Raw genomic sequence first — 18,125 nt, forward strand, 5'->3', positions numbered from 1 at the left:
GGGCATTTTTTTAACAGGTACAATTCATTTTGTCTTTGAATTTTGTGTTCATTGAGGTGGGGGATTTAAACCATGGATTGGAGGGTAGCTAATGTTACCCCACTATTCAAAAAAGGTGGTAGAGAAAAAGCAGGGAATTATAGACCGGTAAGCCTGACATCGGTAGTGGGGAAAATGCTCGAGTCTATTATAAAAGATGTAATAGCAGAGCACTTGGAAAGCAGTGACAGGATCGGACAAAGTCAACATGGATTTACAAAAGGTAAATCATGCTTGACTAATCTACTGGAATTTTTTGAGGATGTAACTGGTAAAATAGATAAGGGAGAACCAGTGGAAGTGGTGTATTTGGACTTTCAGAAGGCTTTCGATAAGGTCCCACATAAGAGATTAGCGTGCAAAATTAAGGCATATGGGATTGGGGGCAAGGTATTGACTTGGATAGAGAACTGGTTGGCGGACAGAAAGCAAAGAGTTGGAATAAACGGGTCGTTTTCCGAGTGGCAGGCAGTGACTAGTGGGGTACCGCAAGGATCGGTCCTAGGACCCCAGCTGTTCACAATATATATTAATGATCTGGACGAGGGAATTGGATGTAATATCTCCAAATTTGCAGATGACACAAAGCTGGGTGGGAGGGTAAGCTGTGAGGAGGATGTCGTGAAACTCCAGTACGATTTGGACAGGTTGGGTGATTGGGCAGAAACATGGCAAATGCACTATAATGTGGATAAATGTGAGGTTATCCACTTTGGTGGCAAAAACAGGAAGGCAGATTATTATTTGAATGGCAATAGATTGAGAGAAGGGGAAGTGCAAAGAGACCTGGGTGTTCTTGTGCACCAGTCACTGAAGGTAAGCATGCAGGTGCAGCAGGCGGTTAAGAAGGCAAATGGTATGTTGGCCTTCGTAGCAAGAAGGTTCGAGTACAGGAACAAGGATGTCTTGCTACAGTTGTACAGGGCCTTGGTGAGACCGCACCTTGAGTATTGTGTGCAGTTTTGGTCACCTTACCTGAGGAAGGACGTTCTTGCATTGGAGGGAGTGCAGTGAAGATTCACCAGGCTGATACCTGGGATGGCAGGAATGACGTATGAGGAGAGATTGTGTCAATTGGGCTTATACTCACTGGAGTTTAGAAGATTGAGAGGGGATCTCATCGAAACCTATAAAATTCTGTCAGGTCTGGACAGACTAGATGCAGGAAGGATGTTTCTGATGGCCGGGGAGTCCAGAACCAGGGGTCATAGTCTAAGGATAAGGGGTAAGCCATTTAGGACTGAAATCAGGAGGAATTTCTTCACCCAGAGAGTGGTGAACCTGTGGAATTCTCTGCCACAGAGGGCGGCGGAGGCCAGTTCATTAAATATATTCAAGAAAGAGTTGGATATATTTCTTGAGGCTAAAGGGATCAAGGGATATGGGGAGAAGGCAGGGACAGGGTACTGAAATTGGATGATCAGCCATGATCTCATTGAATGGCGGAGCAGGCTCGAAGGGCCAAATGGCCTACTCCTGCTCCTATCTTCTATGTAAATTGAATGCTTCCTCATTTTGGGCACTTAGGCCTGAATTTCCTTCTGGAGGTTTAGGGGAGGTTTTCTGTTCACCCATGGGATACCACTGGGAACCCACAACATTTTCCTGGAGGAAGTCTCATTTCAAATGCAGTTTGGGTTTACAACTGCATTCCTGCTCTTGATTGGTTCCCTGCCACTGAGCTGGAGATTGGTGTGGTTTAGCTGCAGTGTTTCAAAGCCTGCAGCAGATTAGAAGAGCAGAAGTTGTTGAACTAGAGGGAGAGAGCAAGTGGAAATAGGCTTGCAATGGAGAAGCAATATCAGGAGCATCTGCAGTGATAAACGCATCCAGATTTTCAGGCGAAACCATGGAGGTGTTATAATTAGAGATAAGGACAAGGAAGGATCGGCTTTTTATCATCCCTGATTAGTGGACTCTGAAGCGGGTGATACAGAGAGTATGGTGGGAGGTGGCAGACAGTCAACGCCACCTCAACGATACCATGAATGGCAAAAGAATGCTGGAAATGATTTAATGAACTCACAAGGTTGGCCAAGGTAAGTCAAATGATGTCTACCCATGCACGTCTATAGAGATTGCTAGAAGCAAGACACACCTATATACCCACCAAGCCCTCACAGTGAAACCTAATAAGTGGATGAATAGGTATTCAGAATGGATTTCACAACTCCCCACCCCACATACAGTCCCCTACCTCATGATTCCATTATGCTTTATCCTATGCCCTGAGACCAAGGGTGGTAGTGTTAGTGTGACAGATTAAGAGCTTGATGCAGAGCCTGCACCTGAAAACTTTCTCACGATGTAATGTCTGCAGACACCCGAGTGAACTTAAATGTTGAGTCAATCAGTTTGCCTTATTCAATTCGAATTCTGCTTGCAAAATAAAAGGTTGACCACAATCAGCAGAAAAGTGCCATAGAGGCGTGGGGGTGCTGCGGGGGGGGCGGTGGGGGAGGAGTGGTGACATGATATCTTTTACATCCAAGAAGCTGCTCAACTCCTTGACAGACGTACTGGGAGGCAGTGGTAGATGGACAGTTTGGAGGATAGCTGCTAGGAGTAGGTTGGTAATGATGTGGATGGCCTACGGTAAAGTGAGTTGTTGCTGCCTTCAGACGATTCCCTGAATTGTAAGGCCTCCTATCATTGCTCAGTCACTTCTTCTAAGTCACAAATGAGAGGCCACCTCCTAAAAGCATTCCCTTTCTTACCCTCCTAGGAGTGGGGGGGCAGTTAAATTGTTAAAAATGTGATTCCCGACCTGATCCCGCTTCCAACCCGCCCACTTCCAGTTTTAACGGGGGCAGGTCACGGGGGGGCGGGCGACCAACCCGCTCCCAGGGAGCAGAACGTCAAGTTAAATATTGTAATGAGGCTGGAAACCTCTTTTTTCACCTCCATTTTGTTTTTAAATACGTGTGGATGGGTTTCACACAATTCGTGAAACCCGGCAGTTAAAGCGAGGCGGGGACTGCTGGATCCAGGAGGTAAGTGGCTTTTTACCTGCCTCCTGGATCCAGAATCCCTGCCTAGCCCATCCCCGCAATCGGAGACCCCCCCACGAGGCATCCGACCCCCCCCCACCTTGAGGCCTTCCCCCCTACCGATGAAGCTGAGGTCGGCCACAATCCTCCAATTTCGGGCCCCAATCCTCTCACCGCAACCCCCCCCTCCCCCGCCGCCGATCCCCGATCCCTGGCCGACGCCACACTCCCCCACCAATCCTCCAACCACCTCCCCCCCGCCCCCACAAATCCCCGGCTGAACCCCCCCTGCCGAGTGTTGGCATTCGTAGCAAGAGGGTTCAGGTACAGGAACAAGGATGTCTTGCTACAGTTGTACAGGGCCTTGGTGAGACCGCACCTTGAGTACTGTGTGCAGTTTTGGTCGCCTTACCTGAGGAAGGACGTTCTTGCCATGGAAGGAGTGCAGCGAAGATTCACCAGCTGATACCTGGGATGGCAGGAATGACCTATGAGGAGAGATTGTGTCGATTGGGCTTATACTCACTGGAGTTTAGAAGATTGAGAGGGGATCTCATCGAAACTTATAAAATTCTGTCAGGCCTGGACAGACTAGATGCAGGAAGGATGTTTATGATGGCTGGGGAGTCCAGAACCAGGGGTCATATTCTAAGGATAAGGGGTAAGCCATTTAGGACTGAAATGAGGAGGAATTTCTTCACCCAGAGAGTGGTGAACCTGTGGAATTCTCTGCCACAGAGGGCGGTGGAGGCCAGTTCATTAAATATATTCAAGAAAGAGTTGGATATATTTCTTAAGGTTAAAGGGATCAAGGGATATGGGGAGAAGGCAGGGACAGGGTACTGAATTTGGATGATCAGCCATGATCTCATTGAATGGCGGAGCAGGCTCGAAGGGCTGAATGGCCTACTCCTGCTCCTATCTTCTATGATTCTCCACAGCCGTCGCCCCCGTCGCCCTCCCTTCCTGCGATCCCCGATCCTCCACTGCCGACCCGTCGACCCCCTTCCCGCGATCCCCGATCCTACACTGCTGACCCCCCATGATCCCCGATCCTCCATTGCCAACCCCCTGATCCCCCCACAATTCCCGACTGCCGACCCTTGGACCCCGCCACGATCCTTGATTGCCGACCCCCTCCCCGATCCCCGACTGCCGACCCTTCGACCCCCCCGCGATCCCCGACTGCCGACCCTTCGACTCCTCCACGATCCCCGACTGCCGACCTATCGACCCCCCCGTGATCCCCGACTGCCGACCCTTCGACCCCCCCGCGATCCCCGACTGACGACCCTTCGACACCCCCACGATCCCGACTGCCGACCCTTCAACCCCCCCGCGATCCCCGACTGCCGACTCTTCGACGCCCCCGCGATCCCGACTGCCGACACTTCGACCCCCCCCATGATCCACAACTGCCGACGCCCCGGCTCCCACCCACCTCCCCACGATCTCACTGCCGCACCGGCCCCTCGCATCCGCAGGCCTACCCGCCCGCAGCCAGCCAGCCTCTCAAACTGTGGGCGGCAAACCGAGGACTCACATGTAAGTCAGGCCCTGCCATTAAAGTCCCCATAGCAAACATTCATGCAACATCTTCATCAGCTCCATCATGACAGCTTACTAATTCCAGCACCAGCCCAGATACATCCAATCATGGAATGTAGACAGCAATAGACAGGTTATATTATTGGGTGATACACAGAACACGAGTGAGCAGGAGGAGCAAGGAGGGGAAGAGGAGGAGCCAGTCATGTCTCCCGGGAGGGAGGCGAAGCGACTGCCCTTAGCTGAGGAGCCTAGTGACTTAGATCTCAGGGGCCCGGTATTCACAAACTATGGTCAAGAAGCCTTGATCTCATGTCCAGGCAGTGGAGACAGCTTCCTCACGTGATGGAGAAAGTGGAAAAGTTGGAGGAGACCATTACCCACAACTGCATCACTATGCAGGAAGATTGCTAGTCCAGGGAGAACACCCTGGAGAATAAGATAGTCCAGGCAATGTCTGTGGAGGAAGTTCAGAGTGAAAGCATGGCTTCTGCAGTGGCAGCTATGGCAACTTCCATTAATTCCTTGCTAGAAGGATTTGACAGCACTGTAGCTCAGGTGTTTCAAAACTGAATTGGGAATATTCAGTTTCTCCAGCTGAACATTAGCCCAGTTGTCTCTGTCTCTCAGGTCTTCCTTAACAGGCCCCTCTGACGCCAGCACAGGAGGGAGCTTTTTCTCAGGGACTGGCAATTTTTGCAACTACAAGGTACAGCTGGAAGCTGGTCCTTCAGAGATAGCAACTTCACTGAGTCAAATGTCACCTCAATCTTCAGAGGCTCAAGCAGAAGGGTCCCAATTACTTTCCCCTGACTCTGTGACCATTCTGTGAGATTGCAACCATTACTTCACTGGGAGCAGTTTTGTACTATTGGCTCATGCTCACTAGGAAACAGGCTGAGATTGTTCCAACACATTTCACGGAGGGTCCATAAAACAGCTTGTAGGGTGTCCTACCAGCAGTCTTGGTCTTTCCTACTTCTTGTTCATCAGACCCCACTCTCTTGATGGGGCTCAATCTTGCCTGATACTTGCTCCCCACACTCTTTTGATTCCAGTTTCCCAGAATCCACAATGATTGGCATGCAAGCAGAGCTACGGGAGATATCCTTCTAAAAATAAATAACACCCTTTGTATCTCTAGAGTCTGTCTGTCCGAAGGGTCATGTTTGAGTTTAATGACTGACCACATATATGAGGTTTCTGATTAGTTAAAGAAAAACATGTCCTGAGTTTCAGAAGTGATGACAGTTTTCCTGCTCCAATTTCCACAGTGGTCCTAACAAAGGTACAAAAAGGAGGAGATATCATAACACCTGTTGGTATCTTATTTCCCAAACTGCCACCAACAGCCTCGGCCTTCCACTCTCAAACTTTGCCTGATACTCATTCCCTGACCCATGTTGGCCCAGCCTGTAAATCAAAAACAATGTATCCAGGGCCATGGAGATGCATTATTGATATGAAATATCTTGCAACAGAATAAAGATATTATATAAGTATTCCAACCTTAAGAGTAATGCAGTGATCTTTGAACAAAATATAATTACAATTCAGATACCTTTGGTACTGGTAATTACTGGTTCTCCAATATGTACTGTTGCCTCTTCAATAATTAGTTTTGGAACATGTAGCCCTTGCAATGATGTCATCACTTTTTCCTGTATGTCTGACAGAGAATAGAAATCCCTTACATTGAAGGCCAAACTGGGTTGAAAAGCCATCTCTTTCAGCTGTGCTGGGTCTGCATTGCTGGCTCCAACAGTAAAGGTTGTTATTGCAGCTTGCTTCAATGCATCTGCAGGTGGTTTGATATCATCTCCAGATCTTCCACCAGTGATAAGCACTAAAAACTGGGGAACACCTTCCTCTCTCCTGCTGCCTGCAGATCTGGTGAAGTGGGATCTGAGGACAAAGTCCAGCGCTTTGCCAGTGTTAAGTGTCGTGCCGCCTTTAAATCTGAGCATTCTCAGAAGAGACAGAAGTTCATCCTTTCTTGAGTAGGTGTTTAGATAAAACTCCGTTTCTGCAGTATTGCTGTACAGTACCAGCCCAACTCGCACTCTGTCACTTCCAATATCGAGGGTCTCAATTATTCTAGCGACAAAGTCACGGACAAGTGGTAGATTTGAATTCCCAATATAATCTGATTCATCGATCAGAAACACAATGTCTCTCCTGTTCTCGGCTTCAGATGTAACTAGAATAAAATACACATACAAATACACACTAGGTTATATGAAACCAGTAGAAATCGTATAAAACCAGGGAAATCGCTACTTCCAGGGAGGATTGTCAGAATTAGAACTATAAAGAGAAATAGAATAAAAGAGAAGATTCTTGCATCCACTTTGAAGGATGGTGCTGTCAGGAGAAAAGGACAAAGACCAAGATAACAGTCAAATTGATCAGTCAGGCATAATTTTATAAAAGATAAAAGGAAACAAAACAAACGATACCAATTGAGAGTCACTACGATTAATATTTGTAGAGGAAATTAGAAAGAGAGGCAGATTGCATATATGAGCAAAATAGATCAAAAACATTGTTTGAGTTCTGTCATTTCACGTAGGGCCCATAAAACAGCTTGTAGGTTGTCCCATCAGCAATCTTGGTCTTTCCTACGGATGGATGAGTTTTGGAGCATTCGCGATGCTGAGAGGGTCATGGATAACACGTTTAGTGAGTTGGTCACACCGCAGATAAAGGCTGCACAGGCAGAAGGGAAATGTGTGACCATCAGGCGGAGCAGTAGAAGCAGGCAGGTAGTGCAGGGGACCCCTGTGGCCATCCCCCTCTCAAACAGGTATACTGATTTGGATACTGTTGAGGGGGATGACTTACCAGGGGAAGGCAGCAGCAGCCAACTTCCTGGCACCGGGGGTGCTTCTGCTGCTCAGAAAGGGAGGAAAAAGAGTGGGAGAGCAATAGTGGTAGGGGATTCTATCGTAAGGGGAACAGATAGGCATTTCTGTGGCCGTAGACGTGACTCCTGGATGGTTTGTTGCCTCCCTGGTGCCAGGGTCAAGGATGTCACTGAACGGCTACAGGGCATTCTGAAGGGGGGGGTGAACAGTCAGAGGTTGTGGTTCACATTGGGACCAACGACATGGGTAGGAAGAGGGATGAGGTCCTGCAGCAAGAATTTAGGGAGCTAGGTAGCAGATTAAAGAGCAGGACCTCAAAGGCTGTAATCTCTGGATTACTCCCGGTGCCACGTGCTAGTGAGTATAGGAATAGGAGGATAGAGCAGATGAATGCGTGGCTAAAGAGTTGGTGCAGGAGGGAGGGCTTTAGTTTCCTGGATCACTGGGTCTGCTTCTGGGGAAGGTGGGACTTGTACAAGTTGGTCGGATTGCACCTGAACCAGAACGGGACAAATATCCTTGTGGGGAGGTTTCCAATACTGTTGGGGGGGGGTTTAAACTAACTTGGCAGGGTGATGGGATACAGAGTGGAGCTATAATAAGAGGTGATGTGCAGCCAAATATAGAGGAAAAAACAAGTCAGCTTAGAAGGCAGAGCAAATATGTAACGGCACAAGGGTGTAGGGCAAGGCTGGATGGCATTTATTTTAATGCAAGGAGTCTTGCGAATAAGGTGGATGAACTGAAGGTGTTGATGAACACATGGGAGTATGATATTGTTGCTATCACGGAGACATGGTTGAGGGAGGGGCAAGACTGGCAGCTCAATATTCCGGGGTATAGAATCTTCAGGCGAGACAGAAGGGGGGGTAAAAGAGGAGGGAGTGTCGCAATATTAATTAAGGAGTCAATTACTGCTGTAAGGAGGGATGATATATTAACAGGTTCCTCTAATGAGGCCATATGGGTAGAACTTAAAAACAAAAAGGGGGCAAGCACTTTGCTGGGAGTGTACTATAGGCCCCCAAACAGTCAGGGGGAGATAGAGGAACAGATATGTAGGCAAATCTCAGAGAAATGTGCAAATAATAGGGTAATAAGAGTGGGGGATTTCAACTTCCCCAATATTAACTGGGATAGTCAGAGTGTGAAAGGCTTAGAGCGTGCAGAATTCTTAAAGTGCATCCAGGAGAGCTTTTTGAGCCAGCATGTAGAAAATCCTACAAGAGAGGGGGCGGTACTGGACCTAATTCTAGGGAATGTGGCCGGGCAAGTGGTAGAAGTGTTAGTAGGTGAGCACTTTGGTGACAGTGACCATAATTCGGTGAGATTTAAGGTAGTCATGGAAAAGGACAGAGATGGACCGGAAATAAATGTTCTAAATTGGGGGAAGGCCGATTTTAATATGATAAGGCAGGATCTGGCCAAAGTGGACTGGGATCAGCTACTTGTAGGAAAATCCACATCGGAGCAATGGGAGTCTTTCAGAAAGGAAATTGAGAGAGTACAATAGCAACATGTTCCCGTAAAGGTCAAGGGTGGGACCAACAAGCCCAGGGAACCTTGGATGTCAAGGGATATACGAGAATGGATTAGGAAGAAAAGGGGGGCTTTTGGCAGATACAAAGGACTAAAGACAGAGGAAGCCCTAGAGGAGTATAAAAAGTGCAGGGGGATACTTAAAAAAGAAATTAGGAGAGCGAGGAGGGGCCATGAAATAACACTGGCGAGCAAAATAAAGGAAAATCCTAAGGTGTTTTATAAGTATATTAAGGGCAAGAGGATATCTAGGGAAAGAGTAGGGCCCATTGGGGACCAAAGTGGCAATCTGTGTGTGGAGCCAGAAGATGTAGGTGGGGTTTTAAATGAATTTTTTGCATCTGTGTTCACTATGGAGAAGGACGATGTAGACATAGAAATCGGGCAGGGGGACTGTGATGTACTTGAACATATTAGCATCGAGTGGGAGGAGGTACTAGCTGTTTTAGCAGGCTTAAAAGTGGATAAATCCCCAGGCCCTACGAGATGTATCCCAGGCTGCTGTGTGAGGCAAAGGAAGAGATTGCAGGGGCTCTGACACACATTTTCAGAACCTCTCTGGCCACAGGGGATGTGCCAGAGGACTGGAGAACAGCTAACGTAGTACCATTATTCAAGAAGGATAGTAGGGATAAACCAGGGAATTACAGGCCAGTGAGCCTAACATCAGTGGTAGGGAAATTATTGGAAAAAATTCTGAGGGACAGAATTAGCCTCCACTTGGAGAGGCAAGGATTAATCAGGGATAGTCAGCATGGCTTTGTCAAGGGAAGATCATGTCTGACCAATTTGATTGAATTTTTCGAGGGGGTGACTAGGTGTGTGGAGGAGGGTAGTGCAGTGGATGTGGTATACATGGATTTCAGTAAGGCTTTCAATAAAGTCCCACATAGGAGACTGGTCAAGAAGGTAAGAGGCCATGGGATCCAGGGTGCCTTGGCACATTGGATCCAAAACTGGCTTAGTGGCAGAAAGCAGAGGGTGATGGTCGAAGGTTGTTTTTGTGACTGGACGCCTCTGTCCAGTTGGGTACTGCAGGGATCGGTGCTGGGTCCCTTGCTGTTTGTGGTCTACATTAATGATTTGGATGTGAATGTAAAAGGTATGATCAGTAAGTTCGCAGATGACACGAAAATTGGTGGGGTGGTAAATAGCGAGGAGGGTAGCCTCAGTCTGCAGGACGATATAGATTGGTTGGTCAGATGGGCGGAACAGTGGCAAATGGAATTTAACCCTGAAAAGTGTGAGGTGATGCATTTTGGAGGGACTAACAAGGCAAGGGAATACACAATGAATGGTAAGACCCTAGGAAAGACAGAGGATCAGAGGAACCTTGGTCTGCATGTACATAGATCCCTGAAGGCAGCAGAACAGGTGGATAAGGTGGTTAAAAAGGCATATGGGATACTTGCCTTCATTAGCCGAGGCATAGAATATAAGAGCAGGGAGATATCCTTCTAAAAATAAATAACACCCTTTGTATCTCTAGAGTCTGTCTGTCCGAAGGGTCATGTTTGAGTTTAATGACTGACCACATATATGAGGTTTCTGATTAGTTAAAGAAAAACATGTCCTGAGTTTCAGAAGTGATGACAGTTTTCCTGCTCCAATTTCCACAGTGGTCCTAACAAAGGTACAAAAAGGAGGAGATATCATAACACCTGTTGGTATCTTATTTCCCAAACTGCCACCAACAGCCTCGGCCTTCCACTCTCAAACTTTGCCTGATACTCATTCCCTGACCCATGTTGGCCCAGCCTGTAAATCAAAAACAATGTATCCAGGGCCATGGAGATGCATTAGTGATATGAAATATCTTGCAACAGAATAAAGATATTCTATAAGTATTCCAACCTTAAGAGTAATGCAGTGATCTTTGAACAAAATATAATTACAATTCAGATACCTTTGGTACTGGTAATTACTGGTTCTCCAATATGTACTGTTGCCTCTTCAATAATTAGTTTTGGAACATGTAGCCCTTGCAATGATGTCATCACTTTTTCCTGTATGTCTGACAGAGAATAGAAATCCCTTACATTGAAGGCCAAACTGGGTTGAAAAGCCATCTCTTTCAGCTGTGCTGGGTCTGCATTGCTGGCTCCAACAGTAAAGGTTGTTATTGCAGCTCGCTTCAATGCATCTGCAGGTGGTTTGATATCATCTCCAGATCTTCCACCAGTGATAAGCACTAAAAACTGGGGAACACCTTCCTCTCTCCTGCTGCCTGCAGATCTGGTGAAGTGGGATCTGAGGACAAAGTCCAGCGCTTTGCCAGTGTTAAGTGTCGTGCCACCTTTAAATCTGAGCGTTCTCAGAAGAGACAGAAGTTCATCCTTTCTTGAGTAGGTGTTTAGATAAAACTCCATTTCTGCAGTATTGCTGTACAGTACCAGCCCAACTCGCACTCTGTCACTTCCAATATCGAGGGTCTCAATTATTCTAGCGACAAAGTCACGGACAAGTGGTAGATTTGAATTCCCAATATAATCTGATTCATCGATCAGAAACACAATGTCTCTCCTGTTCTCGGCTTCAGATGTAACTAGAATAAAATACACATACAAATACACACTAGGTTATATGAAACCAGTAGAAATCGTATAAAACCAGGGAAATCGCTACTTTCAGGGAGGATTGTCAGAATTAGAACTATAAAGAGAAATAGAATAAAAGAGAAGATTCTTGCATCCACTTTGAAGGATGGTGCTGTCGGGAGAAAAGGACAAAGACCAAGATAACAGTCAAAATGATCAGTCAGGCATAATTTTATAAAAGGTAAAAGGAAACAAAACCAACTGTACCAATTGAGAGTCACTATGATTAATATTTGTAGAGGAAATTAGAGAGAGAGGCAGATTGCATATATGAACAAAATAGATCAAAAACATTGCTTGAGTTCTGTCAGTGATAGATGTAAGTGTAGAGTGCAGAAAATATCTGATAAGGTAAATAAATTCTTCACGCCAGTCTTCACAAATGAAGGCTGTGGACAAAGTGAATGTCCTGTTGTTTTGGCTCAAACATATAATCTGTGTGCAGGTTGTGATAGATGGTAGACTCAGTCTTGTTTAAGATTGTAAAATATCTCTGTACTATATCTTTTCATTTGCATTTTTAGCTATGCTAATGTACTTTAAATGTAACTCTTAGAACTGCATTCTGACAGGCTCTCCTTTGCCTCCGGCACAAGTTTAGGGTCATGCCTTAGACATTCTCTCGGATACAGTGGTGCCAATCACTCCCATAATCAATCTGACTGTCTTAGATTTAGGCGTGTGCCCAAAGTAACCAATGTCCAACTATGCAATCGAGTAACCCAGGGGTGTAACAACAGTATCCCCTTGTGATCTGAGCGAGATGGTTATGTCTTTCACACGTCTGCTTCTTGAATCTCTTCATAGGCTGTCAAGCAAAACACTTGGTATGACAAGGCCAGTTACAAGTTGTTTGGCTGCTTTATTTATACAGTGCAACAGTTATGAATGTTGTGTATGTAATATGTGTGCTACTTTGAACCTATGGACAGGACTGCACTACTTGTTGGGCGTAGTGATACGCAGTACCACTCCTGGCCATAGGGGTATAAATAGTACTGTGGGTACTGATCCCCCTCAGTTCCCGCCTGTGGGCATGAAGTAAAGACCTATGTGTAGTCCCTACCTCCAACCAGTAAAGACCTGTTTGAGTTGTACGTTTAAGTCTTTGTGTTAATTGTTCAATACAATACACATACTTAACACTGGCGACGAGTCAGGTTCTTACCCTGCGGCAGTTATTCCACGGCGGCTTCGTCCACAGACAGGACGTTGAAGAGAGGTTTCAAATCTCACCACCCCACTGGAAGCGACAGGCATTAGGACCCTGAAGCCTCCATCAACGACTGAAAACGGGAGGACAGAAGACATCCTGCAGCTTTTTCAACCTCGGTGGTGGGTAAGCCAAGCAGCGTTGGCTGCAAAGACAGGGCTGGGGGAAGTCGGAGGTAGAAGGGCGATCGATCGAAATCCCTGATAAGGGCCGCACTCGGGCTGGAAGGCGCAGCGTCGGCAGACACTGAAGGCGCGAGAGCCGCAGTGAAAAGCGCGGGCCATCGATCACGGCGGAGATAAGGGCCGCACTCGGGGCTGAAGGGAGACGGCGTCGGGGGACGGGTGAAGACCGCCAAGCGCGGGAAAACCGCCATTTTGTGGGCGGAGGACGACGGCAAGAGCGGGAAGCCGCCATCTTGGATAGCAGTAAAAAAATTTAAAAAAATCTGAGAAATTGCAAATCTGATAAAGTACTACAATGCCTAAACACGGGAATATTAGCAACTTTGATAGTGACATCGAAGATTGGGCCATATATGTTGAACGAGTTAAAAATTATTGTAAGGCCAATAAAATTCGTGAGGCTGATAAAGCACTAACATTATTAAATTTAATGGGTGCGAAGACATACGGGCAATTGAAACACCTGTTATCACCAGATGAACCGGCGGATAAGATGTTCGATGAGATTGTTACTGTCCTGAAAGATCATCTAAACCCCACGCCGCTGATGCTAGCGGAATGATTTAAATTTTATGACAGAAGGCAGCTACAGCATGAAAGCAATGCTGAATATTTGCTGGAATTGCGTAAATTAGCGAAATATTGTCAGTTTGGAACGGGACTGACAGAGGCACTTCGAGACAAATTTGTGTGTGGTTTATTTAAACAGGATACACAAAAGCGACTGCTCGAGGAGAATGAGCTGACGCTTGAGAAGGCGGTCACTATGGCAGCAGCACACGAAGCCGCAGCGAGAGGCACGGCAGTAATGCAGCTACGGTCACCGGAGCTCAGTGCACACAAATTGGGTGTGAGTTCTGGCAAATGTTATCGTTGTGGAAAGACAACGCATGATCAGAACCAGTGTTGGTTTAAAAACCAAGAATGTAGAACTTGTGGTAGGCTTGGACATATAGCTAGAGTATGCAGGTCAGCGAAGAAGACCAGCAACAAGAAGTCACCGCAAGGGAAATACGCAAAGGTACACAAGGTGGCCGAACAGGAGTCCGATTCAGACGCTAGCAGTAATGAACTGGCTAGCTTAAGCTGTAATGAACTGGCTAGCTTAAGAGTACTCAACGCTGGTAAGGGTGCAGACCTCCAGACAATTTGGGTCACTCTTCAGATAGAAGGAGTCCAAGTAAAACTGGAATTGGACACTGGATCGGCATTGACGGTCATAAATAAGAAAGATTACGGAAAGTTATTCCAACATATTCCCCTACAGGATACGGGGATTATATTGAAAACATACACGGGGCAAAGAGTGTACCCCATCGGGAAAATAGAGGTTGCAGTGGTCCACAAGGGCGAAGACAGTCAAATAATGGACTTATATGTGATATCTGAAGGAGGTCCTCCACTACTAGGACGGGAGTGGATTAGGAAAATGAATATGGACTGGCATTTCCTACAAACAATAACGAGTGAGAACTCGGTGAAGATAGTCGGCCCAGACTCTGGAACGGATGATGGTAAGCCCAACTCAGGTGCAAAAGACAAAGTTTCAGCACAGAATTCCACTGAGCAACAACAACATAGTTTAACTGTGGATTCTGAGTCTGGCAAGTCTACTGATGTGCCCATTTCTGAGGGACACCGGGCTCGAACTCAACTCCATTTCAAACTACAACAGCAATTAGAACAAATGCTTCGCCGTTTTGAGCAAGAGTTGAATGCAACGAAAGAGTTCTTTGATATAGAGTTGGAGAATCTGGAAAGACAACAGAAGCAGCTGATGGAGAAAATGGAGCAGGAGCACACAAAACGTCTGATGTCAGAGGAGTTAACGGTCAGCCAACTCTTGCATATGCTGAAGGACAGGACTCTGAAATGGAAAAAACTTGAACACGAACTTCAATATTCAAACGAAAGGGGTTCGGAGCTCTCAAAGGTTATTGGAAGAGCTGAGGTGGCAACACAGACTGAGATGACTGCAACAGAGCAGCCCTTGGATGCCAAAAGTACGCTGACTCACGTCAACGTAGAACAACAGACCGCTGAAACAGCTGCTCCGGTAGAGGGATTGAATAGTCCGATCAATCAATCTCCAAAAGAAGTTGAAGTAGTAAAATCTCAAATGAGGTCATTAGTAAACGACTTGCTGAAAGCCCAGAAAAAGCTGGATGAAGAGGTACGCATGAAGAAGTCTCTTCAGGAAAGATGTCTGGACTTGGAACAAAAGCTGGCTAACGCCCAGCTGGGTATGGAGGAAATAGAAGACCCTCTCGCTGGCCTAGATCAGGACGACACCGAATATTACTATGTCCTGTCCTGCCCAACTTGTAACTTCGACTCCCACCATACAGAAATCATGGAGGAGCACCGAAAGTCTACGGAACATCGGGAGAAGGTGGCTCTACTACGGAAAAAGGAGGGAGAGAAGGAGGAACTGCGCATGCAGCTGGCAGCTGACAGTGGAGCCCAGAGAGTCTCCAAGAAGCAGAAAAGGAAAAGTCGAAACAGAAGATGACCCATCTGAACCATTATTACCTCTACCAGATCACACACGTGGTCCCTCCGAACGGAGCCAATTCAGTTCGGAAGTTCAAACTGTTAAATCCATGGAAGGACTATTGAATGAGTCACTCCAGCAACGTGAACCGACTCCACCACAGAGATTGAATCTGTGAACTGTTTTCCGCAGAGACTGAATCTGTGATCTGTTTTGACATGAAGTTATCTATGTATCTATGTTATTCTGTTATGTAAACCTGAAGTTATATATGTATATATGTTGTTACGTTATGTTAAATGGGGAGATGACTGTAAAGCTAGGAAGGGAGGAATGTTGTGTATGTAATATGTGTGCTACTTTGAACCTATGGACAGGACTGCACTACTTGTTGGGCGTAGTGATACGCAGTACCACTCCTGGCCATAGGGGTATAAATAGTACTGTGGGTACTGATCCCCCTCAGTTCCCGCCTGTGGGCATGAAGTAAAGACCTATGTGTAGTCCCTACCTCCAACCAGTAAAGACCTGTTTGAGTTATACGTTTAAGTCTTTGTGTTAATTGTTCAATACAATACACATACTTAACAATGAGCAGATTCACTTAGTTCAATCAAAAGAACTTGTCCTTGTAATAATGAACATGGTATACTTTGTCACATCAGTGGGTCGTTTTGCTTAACTTAAACAAAGTAACTTCTAACTACTCCCCTGCATTGTAAGGTTCTCATAACCTTTGCTGGACCTGACTGCATGTGTCTCTGCTTTTTTTCGTGTACCCCATTCAGTCAGAAAAGAACCAGCAACCTCCCAAACACAATGGGCTGAATTTTCTCAGCCCCGAGGAGGCGGGTATGGAGGCGGGACTGCCGGGAATGTTGCAGAATTTGGGGGCGGGTGGCAAACCCGCCCCCGTCCCACCTCCGTGTCCTCTTGCCAGGAGGCAGGAAGGGATTAAAGCCTATTAACTGCCTGTTAACAGATAGTTAACAGGCAGAAAATAGGATTATCCCCATTTTTTGTCCTGAAGTGCGGGCTTTCCGACCTGGTGAAACCCCGCCGGAGTGTAGGAAGTGAATAGGAGGTCTGCGGGGGTTGGAGGGGTCTGAAAGTGCAATGTAGAGGTGAGTGATGGGTGCAAGTGTGGACTGGTAAGTATGTGAGGTGAGTGTAGAGTGTTGAAAATGTTAACTTACCTTTGTTTCTACCTACAGCCTTCAGCCGCTGTGGAGCCGGAGTCCCCGACATCTCCATTGTAGAGATCACAGGCTGGCTGTTGCATCCTCTGATACAACAGTCAGCTGATTTCTGAAAAGTAGAAAGGTTTGATGAGTCCTGAACACAAGGACATATCAAACTACACAGAATGTCAGGCCTAGAAATTCATTGTAGCCACTTTTGGGGCGGTAAAGTCGGGCGGCCGCTAAAGTTTGCGCCCGCCGCCAAATCGAGGCCACTTCTCCGATATTCATTAGCTTCACCCTAAGAGTTTGCTCGAGCGCTAAAACTGGCGCTGGACGCCTCTCTTTAGGCGCTAAGCCGGAGGTGCTGAGCGAGAGCGCCGAGGCCGGGCGCAGCGCAGGTGCGGCCATCTCGTGATTGACAGCAGACACCCTGGCGCCGGCCAGCTCTTAAGGGGGAAGGGTCGACTTGGTCTGCTGCCACGCCCTGGATAGTGGTGCCCTCCAGCTAGGCCTGAACACTGCTGCTGGACCCAAATAGCGCCTGAAGCCATGCAGAAGGCCCGTGAACGAGCGCAGCGCTTCTCAGAGCCTGATCTGAGTGTGCTGGTTGGTGGTGTGGAAAAGAGGTGCCATCTTTTGTACCCGGATAATGGCAGGAAGGCGCCGGTCCGCGCCTACCGGAGAGCCTGGAGGCATGTCGCCAGCAAGGTGTCAGCCAACAGCGAGGTCCCCAGGACCGGTGTCCAATGCCGCAAAAAGTTTAATGACCTCACTCGGATTGTCAGGGTGAGTACCCTTTCCAGTGACCTCCTCATCCTTGCATGTGCACCTCACATTATGGGCAAAGGGACCTGAAAGTCCTAATGGCCAGCCCTCATCCAGCAGCTATGGGACAGGCATGAACATCAATTGCACATTCTGCACTTAACACACTGGCCAAGCTATTCCACCATGGGAGGCAGTGCACACAAGATCAGGGCGACACACTGGCCAAGCTATTCCACCATGGGAGGCAGTGCACACAAGATCAGGGCGACACACTGGCCAGGCTATTCCACCATGGGAGGCAGTGCACACAAGATCAGGGCGACACACTGGCCAGGCTATTCCACCATGGGAGGCAGTGCACACAAGATCAGGGCGACACACTGGCCAGGCTATTCCACCATGGGAGGCAGTGCACACAAGATCAGGGCTACACACTGTACTTAGAGGCCGTCCTTTCTCTTGCAGGCCAAGCTGGCCAATAATAGGAAGAGCCGGACTGCGACCGGGGGAGGCCGACCCCAGATCCAGCCGCTCACCGAGCTGCAACATCATGTGGAGCGCATCATGGGTGGCCGGGTGATTGGCCCCGTTGCATGTGGAGATGCCGACCCTGTTCTGGGCACCAATGGTAAGGACATCAACGTTTGGACCTCTCTCATCCCACTTGCGCATCAGATCTACATCCTTTGCCACTGTCCGAC

General features: G+C 47.3%; 1 protein-coding gene across 2 annotated transcripts in view; it reads right to left on the bottom strand.

Moving 5' to 3' along the window:
• LOC147120127 (collagen alpha-3(VI) chain-like) overlaps positions 1-18,125 on the bottom strand; it is a 147,646-nt gene that overhangs the window by 74,104 nt on the left and 55,417 nt on the right. For both annotated transcript variants that reach the window (XM_085985685.1, XM_085985686.1), the window contains 2 exons: positions 10,890-11,528; positions 6,139-6,777 (listed from right to left, as the gene is read on the bottom strand). In XM_085985685.1, coding sequence (XP_085841811.1) covers positions 6,139-6,777; positions 10,890-11,528 — 1,278 coding nt within the window. The remainder of the gene's footprint in view (positions 1-6,138; positions 6,778-10,889; positions 11,529-18,125) is intronic.

The sequence above is a fragment of the Somniosus microcephalus genome, chromosome 4 (genome assembly GCF_052327205.1).
Source record: "Somniosus microcephalus isolate GS21.2 chromosome 4, FLI_Smic_1.0, whole genome shotgun sequence".
NCBI classification, from domain to species: Eukaryota; Metazoa; Chordata; class Chondrichthyes; order Squaliformes; family Somniosidae; genus Somniosus; species Somniosus microcephalus.